The sequence below is a fragment of the Meriones unguiculatus genome, chromosome 6 (assembly GCF_030254825.1).
Source record: "Meriones unguiculatus strain TT.TT164.6M chromosome 6, Bangor_MerUng_6.1, whole genome shotgun sequence".
Lineage (NCBI taxonomy): Eukaryota > Metazoa > Chordata > Mammalia > Rodentia > Muridae > Meriones > Meriones unguiculatus.
This window is the reverse complement of record NC_083354.1, coordinates 136228303-136249458: the sequence shown is the minus strand read 5'-3', so window position 1 is coordinate 136249458 and position 21156 is coordinate 136228303. Positions and strand designations below refer to the sequence as shown.

At 40.5% G+C, this 21156-nt stretch overlaps 1 protein-coding gene across 4 annotated transcripts in view; it reads left to right on the top strand.

Annotated features, from left to right (window-relative positions):
* The window catches only part of Klhl32 (kelch like family member 32), a 210721-nt gene that overhangs the window by 138268 nt on the left and 51297 nt on the right, over window positions 1-21156 (top strand). For 2 of the 4 annotated variants that reach the window (XM_060386068.1, XM_060386072.1), the window contains exon 6: window positions 11629-11844. The exons of 1 other annotated variant lie outside the window; for it this stretch is intronic. In XM_060386068.1, the coding sequence (XP_060242051.1) occupies window positions 11629-11844 (216 nt within the window). The remainder of the gene's footprint in view (window positions 1-11628; window positions 11845-21156) is intronic. One more of the 4 variants, XM_060386070.1, reaches the window with a different exon arrangement.

The following is a 21156-nucleotide window of genomic DNA, read 5'->3' as shown; positions in this document are numbered from 1 at the left end:
GATTTGCACAGCAGGGTCTTGATAATCTGAATAAATTGTATTTCCCCAAGGACTTTATCTTTCAAATAAGGTCATAAAGAAACGCAGCTCCCCCATCCTTGGATTTCTCAGTGTGCCTTTTATGCTGGAGAAGTGAAGTCTATTATAGTAACAGACACAGGATTGTGGTCCACTGTAGTGTCTCAGTCTGTTCTTGCTTATCTCTGAACTTAGTTTTTTTTTTTTTTTTTTTAAGCTTGAGGACAATTTGACTAAAACCTGAATGAAAAACAAGAGGAAAGCCAAGCTGTACAAGGAGGGATGTAGGGGACAGAGAGAGAGAAAGGAAAGGCTTTTGCAATTCAGTCCAAAAACGCAGGCAGGCGTCATGTAGGAGATGTCTGTAGTTGCTTGGGAGACAGAGGGTAAGAAGCCTAGAGGGTCAGGGCAAGCACGATTAGGCGTTTGGGTGATATTCAGACAAGAAATGGAGAAGTCTCCTCCCAGTTTTAGTTAGAATTCAGAAAAGCAGACAGGCTCAACAGTGGCGCTTTATAGGCTGCTACTGGTAAAGTATACACACAAGGAAAATGAGTTTCTATCACAGCTGTGATTTCTGATAATACTTGAAGAAAAACAATTAGACATTCAGCATTTCCTTCCTTTTTCCCCATCAGTGAGAACACATGGTAGAACAGGCAAAGTCGAGCTGAAGCACCCTTGGCAGCAGTTTTAAAGGAAACAACAGTCACATAGCTGTTGTATGTTTAGACAGCCCTCTGCAGATGGCACTGTGCATGTGTTTTCAGAACCCTCATCACATTTGCAGAATGTGTTATCTCTTTTCCTGGTCTTTAGATAGGAAAATTTGCCTTGAGATGCTGTCCACCGGCCTGGGCCAGCTAGGAGGCTTCACTTCAAATCACATTCTTTTACTGGAATTCTAACCTAAAGATGTCGTGGGTGCCTTTATGACCCACTGAAGAAGACAGGGAATATAAAATTATAACCCAAATAAGTGTCCATAACCAGTTGAATTTATAATATTCTTGAGTCATCCAGAAAAGATGACAGTTTGCGAGCTTTCAGTGCCAGCTTGCAATAGCAGGCAGTTTGGAACATTTCTATGAATGTTTTCTTCTGTGTCTAGGGTGTCACATTCAGCTAATGTCCAGGCTGTACTCTGTTACCTAGTTGTTTAAGTATTAAAATGTTTAATACATTTTGTTAGTGTTTGAGATATTACCTTTAAAGTCTTTAAATATTTCAATATTTTTAAAACAGGAGAGTCTGTTTTATTGCAAACCAAGGAATAAGATCAGTAAAAGCTAAACTTTTACAGGCATGTTGTTTTCCTTGCCTTCCATAAATTAAAACTTACCCAGTAGGTACTTTGTGAAGAGATAGATGAAGATATAAAGAAATAAAGACAATGTGCACCTTTGTGCTCAGCTGAGGGGAAGAGCCAATGACCTGGGCAGCCAGGGTTTGAAAGAGCAGGAAAAGGAGCAAACTGCCTTCCCACAGCAGGAATCAGGTCCATGTTGTCCCTGCTAGAAGAGTGCTTATGCTGAAGACCCCTATACAAGCTGTTTAGTTTCTGTTTCAGTCTTGAAATGCTTTGCAAACAATCATTTGGCGTGAAGGGAAATTATGAGAAAATTCATTCCTGCTTGAAACCATATGTTGTAATTCTGGCAAACACTATGGACCTTGGCTTTTTCTATCCATCACTACAACCAAGAAAGATCAGATTCTCTTTCAACCTTTGGGGAAGAGAGTAAATAATTTGGCAAGGGCCAGATCAGAAGACCCAAGATGCACTGCAGCAGCCAGCCTTTGCTTACAAGTGGACATTCTACTGTGTTTACTTATTATGTGAAAACTATTACCTCAACAGCATCACAAGATAATTTTTGAAGTGTAGCTCAAGTCTTCGACAACATCTTTCTCAATTATTAAGTCACATCTATAACAGCCTGTTAGTTCTTCCATGACAGTCACGGATATGCCTCACAACTTGCTATTTTTTTTTCATTATTAATACAACAAATATTTTTCAGTTACAACCAATGAGAAGAACAGTGACGATTAGGGTATTGTAGGGTTTGCAAGTCCTAAGATACAAGAGTTGCTTTCTGCTACAAATGATTTCTGACTTGTGATGATTTGATTTTCAGTTTTACACTGGTGTGGCAATAACACACCTGCAGGATTAGGCTTGCTTTGCACGAGGACCTTCTCCTGAGGCTAGCCACTTGCCTTGTGATCAGGCCTACTGATGCTGTCTAGTGGTACTGAGCCACAGCTTCCCGTTAGCCTTCCAGTCTCCAATGTAAGCAGCCCATGGTCTGCAGAACACGGGTACAGAGCTGAGAGCTTTGGCAGTTAAATATAAACTGCATTTTCAACTACCATATTTTCAACGTAGAATAGATTCATAGAGAGGTAGCCCAATCATAAGCGTTAGATTTCAGTCAGTAACAAAGTGTCTCAGATACTTACTGTATCGTATTTGGCACTTGGTCTCAATAAGCAGCTGACATACTTTAATTTAGCTTTGAATTAACATAACTACCAACGAAGCCATGCTGGTTTTATACAGAATATTGTGTTATTTGGAATAGTTTCTTGATTTCATACCAAGGATAACCTTTATTTTAGCACAGAAAAAAAATCATCTGAAATAATATTCGACTTGTTAAGCTTAGAGGTGAAGTTTCTATTAATCAAAGCTAATGCTTCTGTTTACTTTAACCTTGAGAAATATTTAGTAATATCCTCAATCCAAGTCATAGTTTTTCACACTGATAGTATGTGTTGTTTGTTGGTGCTTACTTTTCTTTTACAAGTCAGCGACATTCTTAGAACTAAATGAGGGAACAAGAGAAATAGCTCTTATCCAGGTGCTGTGTCATACAGGTGTCCAGCTATTAGGTGGAAGCCTCTCTACCGGTTTTTTTTTAATCTTGTCAGTCAAGTAGGACCTCTGGATTTGAGGCATCATGTTTTGGGACAGGCATTCGCACTGAACACAGTAGATGTGGTCACAAGGTAACGAATACTTTCCGTGTTTTGTATCATTCCAGCGTAAGGAGTGTGATTAAACTGCAGTGCTGGGTGGGTCAGGAGCAGCTGACAGGCCAGGGAGCAATCAGAGTAGCTGAAACTCAGCAGACTGTACTTTGGAAACGTGGGTCATGACTGCCAGCTTGTACTGCAGTACTCCAGAGGGTACAGCCTTTCACAGTGGCAGACAGGAGCTAAGACACTGCCATGAGCAGTGCATATCAGACTCTCGATGTAAGATTTCATATTTTTGCCACCCAGTAAGATCAGATGCAAATGAGTCTGGATGACATTATCTGAGGGATAGGCTCTTAGCTACTCTGAATTATGGAGCAAAGTTGTTATGTAAATGCCATTACTCACTTAACTGAAATGCGTTGGAATTTTTGGCCAGGTACACCATTACATAAAGCCCATGATAGCGTACCACAGAGGCCAAGATGGTTGTGCTCTTGTCTTCCCACTTTGGGAAGATGGCAGAAAGGCAGCAGGGTCAACCAAACATCCCAGGTTCACTTGCTTCCTCCCGCCCATGTCATAACCACATGGCCATTTTGCCTTGAAGGGGTGGTTATGTTGACTATTACCCAAAGCTATAGTAGTTAGCTTTTTGGGTATTTTTCCCCTTTATGACTTCCCCAGGTTAATCTAGAGAATAACCCATTTAAGGATCTGACAGGAATGAGCCATACAAAAGACCAAATGTGGGAAATCTGTAAGCTTTAAGAATTATTGAAATTGGAAAAGTAGTATTTATTCTATAGCTAGTGCAGGGTTGGGAACATATTTTGTGGCTGTTCTGCAATTTAACTTGTCATTCATAGAATAAGAAACAAATAGAAGGGGAAAGAGAAGGCAAATAGCCCTGAACCAAGGAAAAATAAATATTATTTTTAAACATTCCCTGAAGAACAACAATGTATGCACCATAATTTTGAATAAAACTAAATTTCAAATGGGAAATAGTGTGACAGAAATCAAACCTTTTTTAGAAGGAAAAGAAAGGTTTTCTTTTACTCAAGAGATTTTCTTGTTGCTGAGCTGTGATTTCCATTCAAACCTCCTGTCTCTACCACTGTGCGTTTTTAAAGCCACAGAATCTAAGAGAATGGAAACAGTCTCATGATTAAGGTGAATATCACTTGAAGAGTGTCAAATATTTTGGTCCACTTAGTCTCTTAATGGAGAAATCATTCTTGATTGAATGAGTTTGGCACTCATTTTTTTTCTTGGAGAAGAATGCTTGTGTTCTGCTTGTCCATTGTGTGTACTTGTAGTTATACTGTAAATTTCAGTGCTGTCGACTTGACTATTATTGCCAGGTTCTCTACTTGGAAAGGGGAGTGACCACTGCTTCATCTTTGTCCGTGTGAGAAGGCTAGAATGAGGCTGAGCGCAGCAGCTGACAGCTGGTTCCCAGGGCACCTGGAGGCAGAGGTCGGAAGATTGTGGTGAACTCATGGCTGCGTGGGCTACATAGTGAAAACCTGTCCCAAATAGAGAGAGAGAAAGAGAGAAAGAGCAGAAGAAAAATGTACAGAAAGTAAGATTAGGGAATCTAATGACATATGCAAAGTGGCCTGCTTTGGATGAAATTTAGAATTAGCTGGACAGGTTGGAAAGATATAGGATATTTTTCACTTAATTGTTGTGAACATAAACATTTTTGGGGCTTTTCTTCGTTAAACACACATGTTGACTACCTGCTCCATGAAGGCTGTCTGGACTCATGAAGAATGACCTGTAACTCTTGCCGCCAAGGGATTTGGATTTGTAACAGGCACTTTAAATATCTGCTATAAATCTGCAGGGGGAGTGCAGAAGCCCCAAAGAGGATGTGATTGGTTTGGCCTGAACCAGGGATAATAAAAAAAAGTAAAGTGAGGTTTTTTTTCTTGTGTGTATTCATTCATTCATTCATTCATTCATTCATTCAGCATATACTTGGCATTGGAGTAGAATAGTAGACAATGTTGGCAAGTCATCTTCCCAAAGGACTAATCTGTTGGGGGCTGAAGAGAGTAGATACATATATATAAAAGTATTTAGACGATGATTGGTAAGAGCAGACAAAGTAGAACAATGTGATAGGGCGCCATCACACAGAGATAGAGAGGGGCATGTGCTAATGATGCTCAGGCCAAACACAAACAAAAAACATAACTGTATTCCTCATTCATAAGAGATTAGCGCCTGGCTCCTAAGTCTGGAACCTTGTTGTTTCAGCTCCATCTTATTCTAAAATATAAGTTTTATGACTTAATTAGTTACGATGAAGCCAACAAGTTAGGAGGCTTATTTGTTTTTTTTATTTTCATTTTTTTTCTTCACAATTTACTCATTATATATCCTGATTGAAGTCCCCTCCCTCCCTTTTCCCCTAGTCCACTGAAAGGGGGAGTTCTCAATTATTGCCATTTGCCATAGCTTGTTAAGTCTCATAAGGACTGCTTGGACCCTCTTCCTCTGTACATCCTCAGTACCTTTTCATTCCTGGTCAATTCCCAGCTATAGGCCTCAGCATCATGTTATATCTTTTGTAATGTTACCTCAGTTATATATTTTCCTTTATTTGTAAGTGGGTAGATAGATGATAAGTAGATGATAGATTGATAGATGATAGATAGATAGATCGATAGATAGATAGGTGATTGATGATAATAGATGATTAGCTAGATAATATATAGATGATATATAGGTGATAGATATAATAGATAATTAACTAGATAATAGATAGATGATAGATGATTGAATAGACAGACAGATAGATAGATAGATGATAGATAGATAGATAGATAGATAGATAGATAGACAGACAGACAGATCTTGGAAAGACTGCACTTTACTAAGACTGATGCTTGCCTTCTTTGGTTACAGTGTATTACAGTGTCAGTTGTGTTTCTCCATTTTGTTGTGAATGTGTAAGAGGTTGTTACAGCTGTAGCCAAGCCAATCTGGTTAGTGTTGCTGCTTTGCAGGATAAGAAATTCAGCAGGATCCAGGTCATGAAAGACAGTGCAGTGTCCTGAGTTTTAATTTTTCCTTGTAACAAATGTGAATCTGTTACTGAGCTTTTAAATTTTCATTTTTAAAAGTTTTGCTTAAATAAAAAGAAACAGCTTTATGGAACAGTTGTTAGTGAGTGATGGGGCCCGAGAGATTTATAGACCCAAGCTTTGGTTCTGGCCACTTTCTGCTGGAATTGAGGCATTGTGGCAGCTAAGTCAAGTCCCTTCCATCTTTGTTGGTGTTTTTAATTTGGTGTTCACTAAGTTGGTAAATAAAGCAGAATAGACATTGCAAATGTAAAATTCTCACCTAAGCCTAAAAGATGTGCATTTGCACTTGTTTTTGTGTTACAGTTGTACTTATATTGTCTTTATCATTTCTTATTAAATATATGTGTAAGCATTTTACTGTTTTTTGAATGTTGTTTATTTATTCTTTGACAATTTAATGCATGAATACAATGTATCTTAAGCCTACACCTCCCCCCCCACCTCTACCCATCCACTCTCTCCAGGCAACCCCAAATACATCTTCTTCCTAATTTTGTGTCCCCCTTCTTTTATTAAAAAAAATATTACAGAGTTTTAAACAGTTTATGTTATGGTCAGAGTGTTACATAAAGAGAGAATTGAGAATTTAATGCCAGAGACAGGAATCGTAGTTTTTGGCAGTTACAGAAATCCAAGCAAGAGATGATAAGGAACATAAAAGAAATGCTAATAAGGAAGAACAGATAGGACTAGGCAATTGACTGGCTATAAGAGGAGAATATCGTTCAGTGTGGGGCTCGTGACACTGAAATCTAGATGTGAACATTCTCCAAGAGAAGATACAGAAAAGCTCTACTGCCTTGGCAGCTTGGACACTTACTGCTCTTGCCAAGGACCTGGGTTCAGTTATGGCTCCAGCTTCGGGGCATCTCGCAGCCTCTTCTGTCTTCTGGAGGCACGGGACGCACACAGTGCACAGACTTCCATACACAAAATAAATAATCTTGAAATGGTTTTAGGAAAAGAATATACAGAAGGAGCAAGCTCACAGGGACCAGGTCCATTTTGGACATGTTAGTACAATAGGCTGTGGGATGGATACCCAGAGATGCCCCGTCAAGCTGGTGAGAATGGATTCTGAACTAAGGGAAATGGCTTTGATAATAATGTAGGTTGGAGAACCATTAAATTATAAATTTACCACTCAATTCTGTTTTTTTGTTTTTTTTTTTTTTAATTTGTTCATCTTCTTTCTTCACTAATTTATTGGTACACTTTATTCCAACTAATGGATATCTAGAGAGGCTACATTCTTCAATTTGACCTTACATCAGTGATGTGCTGCCTCCAGCATGGCTCTAGGGACAGACCTGTATGGTGATGGAATGAAGAAATCACTAACACAGAGACATGAAGACACAGAAAATCTGGGATATGGTAGACCAAGTTATCTGAGGGAGAAGACACAACACACAGCTGAACAGAGAGGTGGGGTTATTGCATACAGCTGGACATGGAGGCATGATTATAAAGTTGACAGATTGTTAACAAGGAGCCAGGGCACAGAGTGGGATCAAGGAAACAGGCTTAGCTAATCTCAGTAGTAGCAGTCACTATAGGGAGGCATCTTCAGGCTGTAAACAACCAGTGGGAGAAAAGTGGTGGACATTTTCTGCACACCTCATCAACAGCACATGGCCCAGAGGAAGGCTTTGCTATCCTTCTGAACTGGGGTTGAGATTTTCTTGTGGGTCTAAAGCTAAGGTCCTTGTCATGGCTGGCTCATGTCAACACTCAATCACTCAGGATGTCACACATGTAGAACTTCCTCCACTCTCCTCAGTGAGGAACTTTGATTTCCGGATACCAAACCACAGTGGCTTTTACTTTCCTGGTTTTGCTCTAAACAGGCCCCAATCTGCTCTATACTTTGCATGAGCCAAGTTGTGGGAAGTACTTTTCAAAAAGTGTCTCCACAACAGCCCTGGGTGGTTAGTTGGAAGTCTGGTGATGGCCTAAGAACCCTATCAGGAGAACCATATCTGCATGACTATGGGGACCTGTCCATCTCTACCATCCTGAGTTACCTCTGTGCCTGGAATATTCTGCCTTGAGCACAGGTATTCTCTTTCTTTCTCCCTCTCTTTCTCTCTCTCTTTCTTCCTTTCTTTTGGCACATAAGCAGCTTCTTTTCTATAAAGTTAGAATCTATGTGAGTGAATATGTGTATGTATATGTGTGTGTGTATTTACACACACACTGATAGTGATTATCTTTGCACGATGAACTGATGCACGAATTTTCTGAAAGCTCTTAGATCCTGTCTGCCCTAATGGGAGGGATGTGTGCTGCTGCATCATGGTCTTATAGAGGTGGAGCCTCCATTTCCCTCCATTTCCCACTGCACACAGTTGGACTACAGAGAGCCAGGTTATGTCTGGAAAGGTGAACTGAAGTTTCTGACATAGCCAGAAAGCACTGGAAATTTGGGGACATTATGCTTTTAAGAAGCAATGAAAAGGTAGAGATCAGAAAATCTTTCTCTCAAAACCCTTGTTTCTCTCACACACAGCCAGGACCAGTAGCCTTGCCCTCTGCTGTTTATTATTCATGGCACATGTCCACATAGACTTCTTGGGTCTTTATTAATGTAGTGCTGAAGAAGATTTAAGTATTACCTTTAAAGGAAATACAGTGGGGCTGAGAAGGTGGCTCAGTTGGTAAAATGCTTGCTACGCAGAACTGAGGACCTGAGTTTATATCCCCAGTACCCAGATAAAAACTGGGGATGGCAGCCCACATCCGTAACCCCAGTGTTCCAGGTGGAGCCCCGGAACTCAATGGCTAGCCTGTCTTTCCACAGTGATGAGTTCCAGGTCAAGTGAGAACCCTGTCTTAGAAAATAAGGGGGAGAGAGAGAGAGAGGGAGAGATCAAAAAGAATACATGACATGAAATCTAGCCTCCACAAGCATGCATATTCATGCATGCATGCATGTGTATCTGCACACCTACTTGAGTACACCCACATGAGTGGGTACATATAACACACACACACACACACACACACACACACACACACATACATATACACAGAAAAATTCTTGAAGGGACTGGGGAGATGACTTGGTGGTTGAAGCATTTTCCCGAGAAGCTTGAGTACTGGAGTTTAGATTTCTCAGACCCACATAAATGTCAGATGGATGTGGCCTGTATTTCCAGCCTCAGAAAGCAGAGACAGGATTCCACAGAGCAAGCTGACTGGGGAGACTAGCTATATTGGTGAGTTAAGGGTTTAATTGAGAGAGACCACTTCAGCAGATAAGGTGGAAGTTGGATGCAGGATGATTCCCAGCATTAACCTGGAGCCCTCATATGCACACACACACACCTATACCACAAACACACACATGCCTACACAGGCAAACATTCATATACGTATGTACAAACTACAGATTCGCTGTAATGCAAGACAATAAAAATGAATAGCAAAAAGAACATTGTTTTGGTGTTTTTAGAGAGGGTGGGGAGAGAGAGAGAGGAACATGAATTGGGTGAGTAGGGAGATGGGAATTATCCAAGAGGAGTAAAAGAAAAACATCAAATTATATTGTATAAAAATAAATAAAAAGAGAAAACGAACAGTCATTTAACATCCCTCATTAAAATAATTTTGTAAATTATCTGTACTTTTGAAGTAGACTGCTTTCAAGTCATGGGCTTATAATCAGAAGAGACCCAGGATGGGTGTAAAAGATAGAAAGACCTTAGTGAAGTATATTTAATTACCATTCCATATTTAATTCATGCCTTCTTCCCTTGCTCCATGCCCATCCCATCTCCTTTGCACTCTAGTTGTTTCTGTTTCTGCCCACCCTCCTCTTTGTGCCGTGATGATGGCCACTGATCAGAATCCTGCTAGCCCTGCAGGAGTTGAAAAGCAGGCTTTGGAAAGAGTAGCAGAGTAATGCTGTGGGATGCCAAAGTATTTCTATTTTGAGTGAAAGGCCTTGGTGGATCCTTGTCTATTTGTCTCATAGTGTAGTTCAGTGGTCATCTGTTTTGATAAATGGCATTTTAAAAATTAACATTAAATCCTTCAGACTCCTTGGCATACTTCCCTTTCCTGTCCCGCCAGATTAGTATATTTCTCACTTCTTTTTGCATTCTTTGTGATTAATACAGAGAGCCACAACTGGTCAGCCATGAAAACAGTAAGACTGTGGGGTGTTAAGCCCTAAATGTGACATCTTTCACACCATCCTCTAAAGCTATTTGATCAGCGTGGAAGAGCGGGAGGAGAGTTGTGGATGTCTGCAGTGACACCATATTTGCCAGACATGACAGGGCTACTGTGTACGTGAACTCAGCAGCTGTGACTACATGCACAAGACCTGGCAAGATCAAGCCCACCAAAATCCCAGCGTGTAAAGGAAAGGGACTCCCGAAGCCCCACCCTTAACTGAGGCACAACTGAAAATTGTTGACTACGAGGGGAGGGAGAATTGGTTTTCTTTATGAATGTGGCCTCTAAGAGGCCACCCATGCTCCTCGAGGTTGTCCTACACCCAAGCAGAAATAGGCAGCACTAAGTGGACTCTGGTTTAAAATAAACACAAACAACAACACAGAACACATGAACGTGTGTGTGTGTGTGTGTGTGTGTGTGTGTGTGCGTGGATTTGTTAGAATGACTTACAGGATGTAGTTGAGCTAGTCCAGCAATGGCTGTTTATCAATGGGAAGTTCACAATTCCAAAAGTTATTCATTCCATGGGGCTGGATATCTACCAGTATAGAAGACTATACTGATGGTCTTCAGTAAATCACAGAATCCCAAAGAAGTAGGCTCTTATGCCAGTGAAAGGAGAGCAAGGACAAGCAGGCAAAGAGGAAAAGCTTTTCTTTCTTGTCGTCATAAAGGCTGACATGAGAAGTGTCGCTCAGGTTGAAGGTGGGTGGGGCCGCTGACCTCAGATGACTGAGTTCACTCAAAGTCCCTTACAGCTGTGTCCAGGAGTTTAGCTATGTAGTTAATGGCAGATGCAATCAAGTTGACAACCAAGGATAAACCTCACAGTCATCACTGGTAAGGACTTCCAAGTGTTTCCAAGGGTTACACGGTGGCATTTCAGCCAGCAAAACCAGGAAGCCCTTTCAGAAAACCCTAAATCTTAAAGATGTTTTTAAGAATATGGGTTTCAGGAATGAAGAGATGGCTCTGTTTTTAAAAGCACTGTCATCTCTTCCAGAGGACGTGGGTTCAATTCCCAGCACCCACATGACAGCTCACAACTGTTTGTAACTCTAGTCCCAAGGGATCCCTCAAATTGACATTCATACAGTCAAAACACCAAGGCACATTAAATAAAAATAAAATAGTTTTTAAAGAATATGAGTTTAGACAGGGGAAAACAAGAAAAACTTGGAGCTTTATAACTGGTGGGGCACAGGATGGTCTTAATATTAGTGACCCCATTCCTATAACCTGTTGTGAAAATGGTAGTAAAGTGGACCTAATTTCTTTTTGTTCTTTGTGGATTTCTAAGAGATTTTTTTTTTTTTATGTTTTTGGCACCCAGGAACTAAATAGCTTTAATTACTTGGATCTGTACAGACTTGCTGACCTCTTTCACCTCACCTTGTTGGAGAAGGCAGTGATAGACTTCCTGGTGAAGCACCTCTCTGAGCTCCTGAAGAGCCGCCCAGAGGACGTTCTCACATTGCCCTACTGCTTGCTTCAGGAGGTGCTGAAGAGTGACCGCCTGACCTCGCTGAGTGAAGAGCAGATTTGGCAGGTGAGCATGGCTGCCTGGCCTCAGGACCGGGAGTAGGAAGGGAAGGATTCAGGAGCAGCCACCGTTATGTGAGGCTTGCTCTCAGCTGTGCTGGAGTCCTGCTGCGTTGGGAAGCAAGTTGCCGGTGGATACCCAAGCTGTCGGCTGCCCAGCCTGGAATGAGGCCAGCAATGGTGCTTCCTCAAAGCCGGGCAAATCAGAAATGGCAAAGGGTTTTCTCCTGAGGACAAAAACATTTCTTAAGCTCAATTTGAGAAGACTGGATGGTAAAGCAATTTTATACATATTTAAGCCATTGAAAACAAAAGGAATTCAGCATTCTTTGGGGAAACCATTCAGAAATAGTTCCTTTAAAAATTATTGTAGTGAAAACAACTTAGAAATAGCTTTTTGTACTCCAAATAATTTTTTAATATGAGTTTTTAGCTAATTTGTAGGTAACTTATTAGTTCATGAGTTTTGAAGTTGGCTAATTTTAATGATTAAGTTTGGGTGAAGAAAGACTTGTCTACAAGTCAATGAAATGAAAGTGCACAGGTAAATTAATACAAGTGGTCATTGGCAAACACAAGTGTTCAAACATGGTTGTACTCTGGAATCTCTGAGATTTTTAGAATACTTGGCTTGGAGTACATTCCAAAAATGCTATTGAGAACATAGTGTGTATGTCTAGGGAATCTAAACTTCTTCTTTAGTTTTTTTTTCAATTTTTTGAGATTATAATGTAATTACATCTTTCTTCCTTCCCTCTCCTCCATCTAAACGCTCCCACATACCCCCCTTTCTGTCTTTCAGATCTGTTAGCTGTTGTTATGTGCATATAAGCTTAGACCTCAAATGAAAGGAAGCTCTTCCTAAGCATAGAGGGGAATGTCTCTCCCCTCCCCCCCTTCATGATGTATTTGCTAGAGATTTCACAGCCCTTCCTTCCCGGACTGTGGAATCTTTTCACATCCTGTCACTGCTTTGTCTAGGGACAGAAGGATGTTTTTTTTTTGGTTGAAAGTTGATTAGTCAGTTTAAATCCTCTTCTGCACACCCCTGGTGACTGTCCTTGGATTCTGCTCCTGAGTCTACAGGAGACAGAGCCTGTTTTCCCTGTCTCCCATCACCGTCTTTCTCATTCTACAGCACTGTTATACATCTTGATATTTACGATGCCACTCCTGCAGGAGGCTATGAACAGTGGCTCTGTGCATGTACTGGGGGAGTCCACTGTTCTACTGACAGATGGAAGAGTAAGTTCCTATCTTATCAGACATATTCTGGGAGCCTTTACCTCTGTTCAAAATGTGTCACCTGATTCTCCTGATGTATAACTTTTGTGACGCCTTCCTTCCTTCTTTGAACTTTGGTCAACACCCGTCCTTCTTTTTGTTGAAATAATAAGAGATAGGGCCAGCCTGATCACAGGCATTTGAAACCTTACTGACTTACCACAGGCCATATGAGTGCCGTCTCCACCTACTAATAGAATGAAGGTATCAGAACCCGGCTCCGGTTTACAGAGCAGCTCCACCCTTCAAATCTAAGGGTGTTAGTACCTACCGTTCTCTCTCCACTAATCCACAGTCTCGATTTAAAATGAAGTTACAGGAATCTACTGCTTCCTGGGCATTTCTGGGAAGTTTTACTCAGGCAGTGGTTGTAAGTGCTGGCGAGGATGTGGTTCTGGCAGGGACTCCAGGAATCCTCAGCTCAGGATTTACTATGGCCAGTTCAGAGGATGAAGTAGCCAAATTCCTTTACTTTACAAAGGGAAAAAGAAACAGAATGGATTCTATAGTTTTCCAAACAAGACTGAGATTTGAGGCCATCCATCCTTGTGGCATCTGCCTGCTATTGTTGCATGGTTGAAAACACTGCCCAAGATAGACACAGTAAGGTACAGACATCAGAATATCAGCAAAATTCCATTCTGCTTAGAAACTATCACTATTGCCTCTCAAAGGCTACTAGTTTTATAAAGTAGAATTTTAGAAACTGGTTTCTGCAGGCAATAAGATAGTTTGTTAGATCTGATCCCCCCAAAAAGGAATTAAAAGACTCCCATAAATATTATCAATTTAGGCATTCAGCAGGCAATAAGAAATTGTTTTTGCTTTATCTTAGTAAATAAGTAATCCCTTCATACTCAGTAGAGAAAAATGAAATCAGACCAACTATATTGCCTCAAGTATAGTTAAGTTCATCATTTTTTCTGAGGTTATACTAGTAATGCAATATACCATGGAAGAATCTAATATTCAGCCCAGGGTAAAGATTGGGTCTGCCAGAGGATTAGTGTCAGGGTGCTTTATAGAAGTGAAACTTGACGGACAGGCTGGAGACAGATCTACAGAATCTCATTAAACTGTTGAATTGTTCATTACAGAACGTTCTCACTGTAATAAAGTGCTCATTGACTTTGACAAATCCCCATCCCGTGTCTTAAAGAACAGTGAAGAAGAGGTGCTGAGGAAGAGAGAGGAAATTGGCACAAAGTAGGGCAGGTGACAGAAAAGTGGATGAGGGGCTGTGCCGTTTGATTAATATGTGCAACACAGCCTAGGTGAGACACAGCCCACACAGGAGTTTACCCAGGTGGCTGTTTCACTGTAAGTGATAATGTAATCTGGGACAATCCCTTCTTCAGTGAAAGGTCTAGTTTTCTCTATATTCCAGTTTGGCTCTGAAGACCTGTCATAAGAACCATGAAGTTATTCTCACTGAACAAACTATTTGCTTATTTATTTACCTCTTTCTTTTCCTGTTCCTTTCCTTGATAAAATATACTACACCCTGCAATGACTGTTTTGCAGATCCATGAGCCTCCTAAATCTCCCTGACATTATACTTTGTTTTCTTTGTCCATTTAAAAAAAAATTTTGTGAAACAGGGGTTTTTTATCTCCAGCTGTCCTGGAACTCACTATATAGACAAGGCTGGCCTTGAACTCATGAGTATCTGCTTGCCTCTGCTGCCAGAGCATAGAGATTAAAGGTGTACACCACCACACTCAGAGAGTTTGACCTTTTTAAACTCTTCTTCTGCATAGAATTTCTTAGTCTGCCCTGCATGGTTTTTCCTTCCTTTGGCCAATCTTTTTTTTTTTTTTTTTTTTTTTTGGGGGGGGGAGGATTGTTGGCTACTTTCCTTATGTTTTCAGAGGAAACTGAGAGACTTGAACACATTTGTATTGTCAGATGTTTTATAGCTCAACAATTTAGTTTTATGTTTTGAGGACAATGATTTCTCAAGTTCCAAATGAAAGTCACCAAAATTATTAGCTTCAAAGAAAAAGGAAACACAAGCAGCAGAAAATGAGCGAGTCAGCACAGAGGAGGCAGGGGCGTGAGGGCTTTCACTGTGTTACCTGGCAGGTTTCTACCAGTGTGCTTTTGCTTTCAGGTCAGTGGAAACTGCACACTTTGTTTAGGCCGGTTCTGTTAGGTTCTCCAGCTTGACTCACCTGTGGAGGTCGATGCAAGGGTCCTGCCAAAGAAGGTGCTGACCAAAGCGTTCAAAATGTTTCACATACAAATTCTGAGGATTGGATGCCCAACAGGGGTGGCATTTGCTATGCTAGATTAGACTGAGGTGATCACTATGCTATGTTTGTGTGTGTCAATTTATCACGTTGTCTACCTTTAATATGCTCAATGCTTAGTTGTGATGAAATGGTTTAAAATAAATAAGCAAATAAGCCAAACAGGGGAGCCTGTTTGTTTCCTAATGAGAGAGAACAAAAAAGGATGTGGATTTGGGTAGCTGGGAAATTGAGGGAAGGGTAATCATAATCAGAATATATTGTAAATGAAAAAAATCTATTTTCAATAAAAAAGAAGAAAAACAGCTTAGAATGAAATAATTTGATTCCTTTCCTACAGAAGAGCTACTTATCTCTTCTCAGAAAGGTACGTTTTCTGCTTGTTCAGTCACAGGTTGTTTCTCCAGACTGAGAGGGAGGTAGCCTATTCCATTAGAGAACAGTTGACAGGAACAGCTCCACCTGGTACAAGCCCCTAGACAAGCTAACAGAGAAGCAGTCTCTTCCCAGCATGGAGTGAACAGCTGAGACCTCTAGTTGCTTGAGGTGGAAGAAAGAGCACAGGTTTGCTAACTCTGTTTCTCTTCCCAAGCCTTACTCAAAAGCGAAGAGACCTTTTTTTAATTAATTTAATTTATATATTTATTTATTACAATTTATTCACTTTGTATCCCGGCTGTAGCCCCCTGCCTTTTCTCTTCCTAGTCCCACACACTCTCCCTCTTCTCTCCCTATACCCTTTCCCTAGTCCCCTGATAGGGGAAGTCCTCCTCCCCTTCCATCTGACCCTAGCCTATCAGGTCTAATCAATGCTGGCTTCATTGTCTTCCTCTGTGGCCTGGTAAGGCTGCTCTCCCCTCATGGGGAGGTGATCAAAGAGTCAGAGACATCTTCTGTTCCCCTTACTAGGAAGCCCACTTGTAAACTGAGCAGCCAATGGGCTTCCTCTGAACAGGGGGTCTAGGTCCTCTCCATGCATGGTCCTTGATTTCCATTTTTTAAATTTCTGAGTAGTATTCCATTGTGTAAACATTTTCTGTATCCATTCCTCCGTTGAGGGACATCTAGGTTGTTTCCAGATTCTGGCTATTACTAATAGAGCTGCTGCAAACATGTTTGAGCAAATTGAGCAGAACACCAACAGCACAGGCTCTAAGAGCAACAATCAATATATGGGACCTCATAAAACTGAAAAGCTTCTGTAAAGCAAAGGACACTGTTGTCAGAACAAAATGACAACCTACAGACTGGGAAAAGATCTTCACCAACCCTACATCTGACATAGGGCTAATATCCAGAATATATAAATAACTCAAGAAGTTAAACACCAACAAACCAAGTAATCCAATTAAAAAATGGGGTACAGAGCTAAACAGAGAATTCTCAACAGAAGAATATCAAATGGCAGAGAAACACTTAAAGAAATGCTCAACATTCTTAGTCATTCCGGAAGTGCCAATCAAAATGACCTTGAGATTCCATCTCACATCCACTGGAATGTCTAAGATCAAAAACTCAAGTGACAACATGTCCTGGAGAAGATGTGGATAAAGGGGAACCCTCCTCCCTTGCTGGTGGGAATGTAAACCAGTACAACCACTTTGGAAATCAATCTGGCACTTCTTCAGAAAATTAGGAATAGCACTTCCTCCAGATCCAGCAATACCACTCTTGGGCATATACCCAGAATATGCCCCACCATTTACGAAGAGACTTTTATTGCTTTAAATATTGTTGTAAATACAACTCTTAGAATTATGACTTTATCTCTAAAATAGTAGAAACAAAAAGGATATCTTTTAAATGGATCAAGCTGCCTTAAAAATAAATTGAATATTTTTGACACCTGTTTTGTGTTAGACATGTTGTTAGGAATTAGATCCTTAAAAACAGAAGCTAAGGTAAATTTCGAGTTATTTAATCAGACTTTTCATTTTAATCTTCGAATTTGGAGAAAAAATTTTCCTTTAATAACTTACTAATACTTCCTATATATCCTCTAATGATAATATTTTCATCTCTTTGTTGACCTTGGTTGGAGGCACTCCCTACCTACTCATAAAAGGTCCATGTTATCTCTTTTGACCTAGCCATATCCTGTTTCCATCTGTGTGGGATTATACACTCACAGAGACAGAGGCTGGGTCTGAAAGGTTCACATGTTACCTTGTCCTCCTGCGTCCCATAAATGATAATGACAACATATAGAGCCTTCACATTACAGTTCAATGGGTGATAAGATATACTGCCAGTCCTGTATAAGGCTGTATTTATTTTTAGGAAACATGCTATAAAAAGTGAATTTTGAGTTTTAATTCCATACTTTCTTGTTTTGTTGTTGCTTTTGGAAATTTGTCTCTCTAGTAATGTCAGATGCATACTGCAGAGGGCATTGAGCAACCTCCTTGTAGTGCAGGTTTTTTGTTTTTGTTTTATTTTTGACAAGCTCTTCAGCTTTCATCAGCACCCCAAGCACAAAGCATTGCATCTTCATTTAATCATTTTCCTTAAAAGTAATCCCAGAAGCTAAACCTTCTACCCTTTCATAGTTAGGAAGTGGAGGACATAGGTGACATCTTCAGGTTTCATCTTGTATCTCTTTGGTGGTAAAGTGACCCACATATACTTCAGTCAGGGGTAAGCCAGGACCTCAAACACTGCAAAAGGTGAAACAACACATTGCCTGATTTACACAGTGAATCACAGTTTTGAAAATGCTTCTGGATTTACTGTTTCTCTGGTTCAATGATGTGAACGGGAAATTGGCAGAACAAAACTGCAAATCCATATCCTCTAACTTTTGGACTCTGTCCACTTTGGCCAATAGCCTAAAGTTATTAAAGAGTGATAAAGATGCATCAAATTATCTCTTGGCTTTAAACGGAACTAGGAAAACTTGGGTGTAGTTTCTTGCTGTTATGTATGAGGCTCCATGTACAACCTCCAGTATTAAAGGAACTAAAAAATAAGGAGAAGAAATTCTTGGCTCTTCCGGTTCTCTATATAGTTGTGAAGTAGTGTCTACAGTAAATGGAGAAGGGCTGTTCCTCCTGCCCCATGTCTGTCATCTTGCTAATTCTTCTGTGTTCTATGGCATGTGCTTCACTCATTCTTTCATTCATGACAGCTAGGTACTGAGGATGGGCTGGGATGGGCTAGATGCTATTGAGTACTCTTATTGACTGCCATAGCATGGGTGCTAGCGCTTGGTAGCAGAAAGGACCAATGGGCCCTGCTTCTCTGGGTGCTGTTGAGTCTGACATGGGTGCTTCTGCTTGTCACATGGGTTGTGTCGAAATGATCTGGCTTCAAGGGAAAGGGAAGTGCAATTGTTTGGACATCCCCACAGCATACAGTTTTCTTTGTTGTTTCTTCAGTGACTTGTTCATTGTTGATTCCTGTTCATGATCATACAGATTTGAAAATCTCTGCTGGTTACTAGTACCATCATAGTCAAACGAATCAGGGGGTGTGATTGTATAATCCAAAAATTCCTCAAATAAAAATCACGTCTAAAATACATAGACCTTGGTAACTCAAAATGGAGTCAGTTCTGTGGTCAGAGAACTTTATTTTCATTTCATCCTTGTCTCTGCTTGTGCATGGGTTGAAGTATTACAGCATTGCTATATTTTTCCCAGCCAGACATTTGCAGGGTATATTTATGTTTTGAATTCTATATGTATTTTTATTCACCAGTCCCTAAGCTAATCAAATTTGCGCCAGTTCTCAATTTTCTCCCTGAAACTGCTTACCGCTCCATCCGGCTACCTACAGTCTCCTACATTCTATTAAATGGTAGTAAAGAAAATAAACAACAGCTCCCTTGTATCTCAGACAGTGCAGCCTGAGGATGCTTCCTTTATGGGCCCTCAGCTGGACCCTGAGTAATGTTGATATTTCCAGGCGTGGTGCTGGGAGATGCTGCTGTGTATTTAGTCTTTCCTCCTGATGTACATGCTGCTAATTCTCTGTGAGGATTCATTCCCAGGAGCTTGACTGGTGGCTTTGCTGTTGTTTGTCTGGGCTTTATGCCTTTGTGAGAGGCAGGACACAACCATTCCAGAGGAACTTTCCAGCAGCTAATTCCCAGCACTCGAGCTGTGCGTTGTCAAGCAGCTGTGAGGGGTAGTGATTATCAGAAATTACAAGAAAGCCAACATGTATTCATGTGCTGCTGGTCCCATGAGTTAATGGTTTCCTTTTCTTTTTGTTTTTTTTTTTTTAAGAATTGAACACACAGAACAAGAAGGTGATTTATGAGATATGACATATTATGTTTTCTGCCTCTAATTTTCATTGTGATTCATGTTGTTTCCAGACTGATATTTTTGTTGTTGTTATGAGAAGGAAAAAGATGACTGGAGAATATTACTTATGCATTGGTGGCCTGCAGTAATATTGCTACTACCTGGGTTATCAGGGATTTAAAAATAAAACCCAACCATAAGCTGCATATGAGGTAGAAACCCTGAGGCAGGCAAAGAAGTCCACCAATAATAACAATAATAATTCTTGCAAGCCTAGAGAGCTTCATATTTTAATGAATTTTTACACCTAATTTCATATGAATCTCTCCTTAGACTTGTTATAGTAGATGAGGCGAATTTTATCCAAATTTTAACTAGTGAGAAAACCAAAGTTTAAGTGTGAAGTTCAGTGATTAACTAGCTTACTTTACAGTTTGTTTCAATGGAGAGCTCACTGTATTGCCTTGAAATATACCAACTTCCCCCCACTCAAAAAAGAACCTCAAAGTAGCACCTACATCTTCCATATCTGATATCTTATGCTATATTCTATGAGTGAAGTCGGCTCTTGATGTTTCTCATAACTGGCCATCTTTCCTTCTTGTGGGAAGTAGCAGAAATGACTCAGACAGAAGTGGTAGTGGAAAGAGTTACTGAGGCTCTTACCAAAACAAAATGGGTCTTTAGATGGGTCAATTAAGAGCGGATAGAGAATTTCAACTACTCAGTGAAATCGCCTACATTCTCCAGAATGTGAGGTGGTGAAGTACAGTGAAGGAGAGGAAGGCTGATAAGGAGGAGTCACAGATCCTTGGAGGAGATTCCAGTCAGTGTAAGAGAATGAGTTTCCTCATCTCTGCTGTAGTGTGTAAAGACTGTGTGGAAGGAAGCCCAGAGGCTGTGGTTTCTACCTGGCTGAAGAGACTGTATGGACAGAATGGAAGTGAATGAAAATGATGAATCATTACATCTTCCTTTTATACTTAGTGTGTTGAAACTTTAGGAATTTATGTGACAGAAATTGACAGTTGGATTACAGCTTAGATGTAGAGTTTAAGAGAAATAGAGAAAATATTAATGTATTGATATTGGTAAGCATTAGTCTTTTTCCAATACACATGAATTCATTCACCCATGCTCTGCAATGTCAGGCCACTCACGTGGATATGAAGTTCATGGTGGTTGGCCATGCCAGACCATAGTGATTTCCTGGCCCCGGCCTTCTAAGTGGGTGCCTCAAAACATCTGTGTTGAGTGGCCCAGAGATGTCTGAGAAAGCCGTGGTGTTTGTTCAATATTAATGTCTTTAGGCACTACTTCCTTCACCCGTCCCTACAACTTGTGACAAAATGTGAAATGATGACTAAGATTTGGATGGAGATATAGTTCAATGGCTGGTACTTACCCAGAATGCATGAGCTCTATATTCCATCTCTACCACATGGAAGGGGGAGTGTTTGGACTCAAAATACCTGGAAAGTATTCTGAGATCTGCAATTCTGAGATCACAGTCAGCATGAGAACCCACAGAAA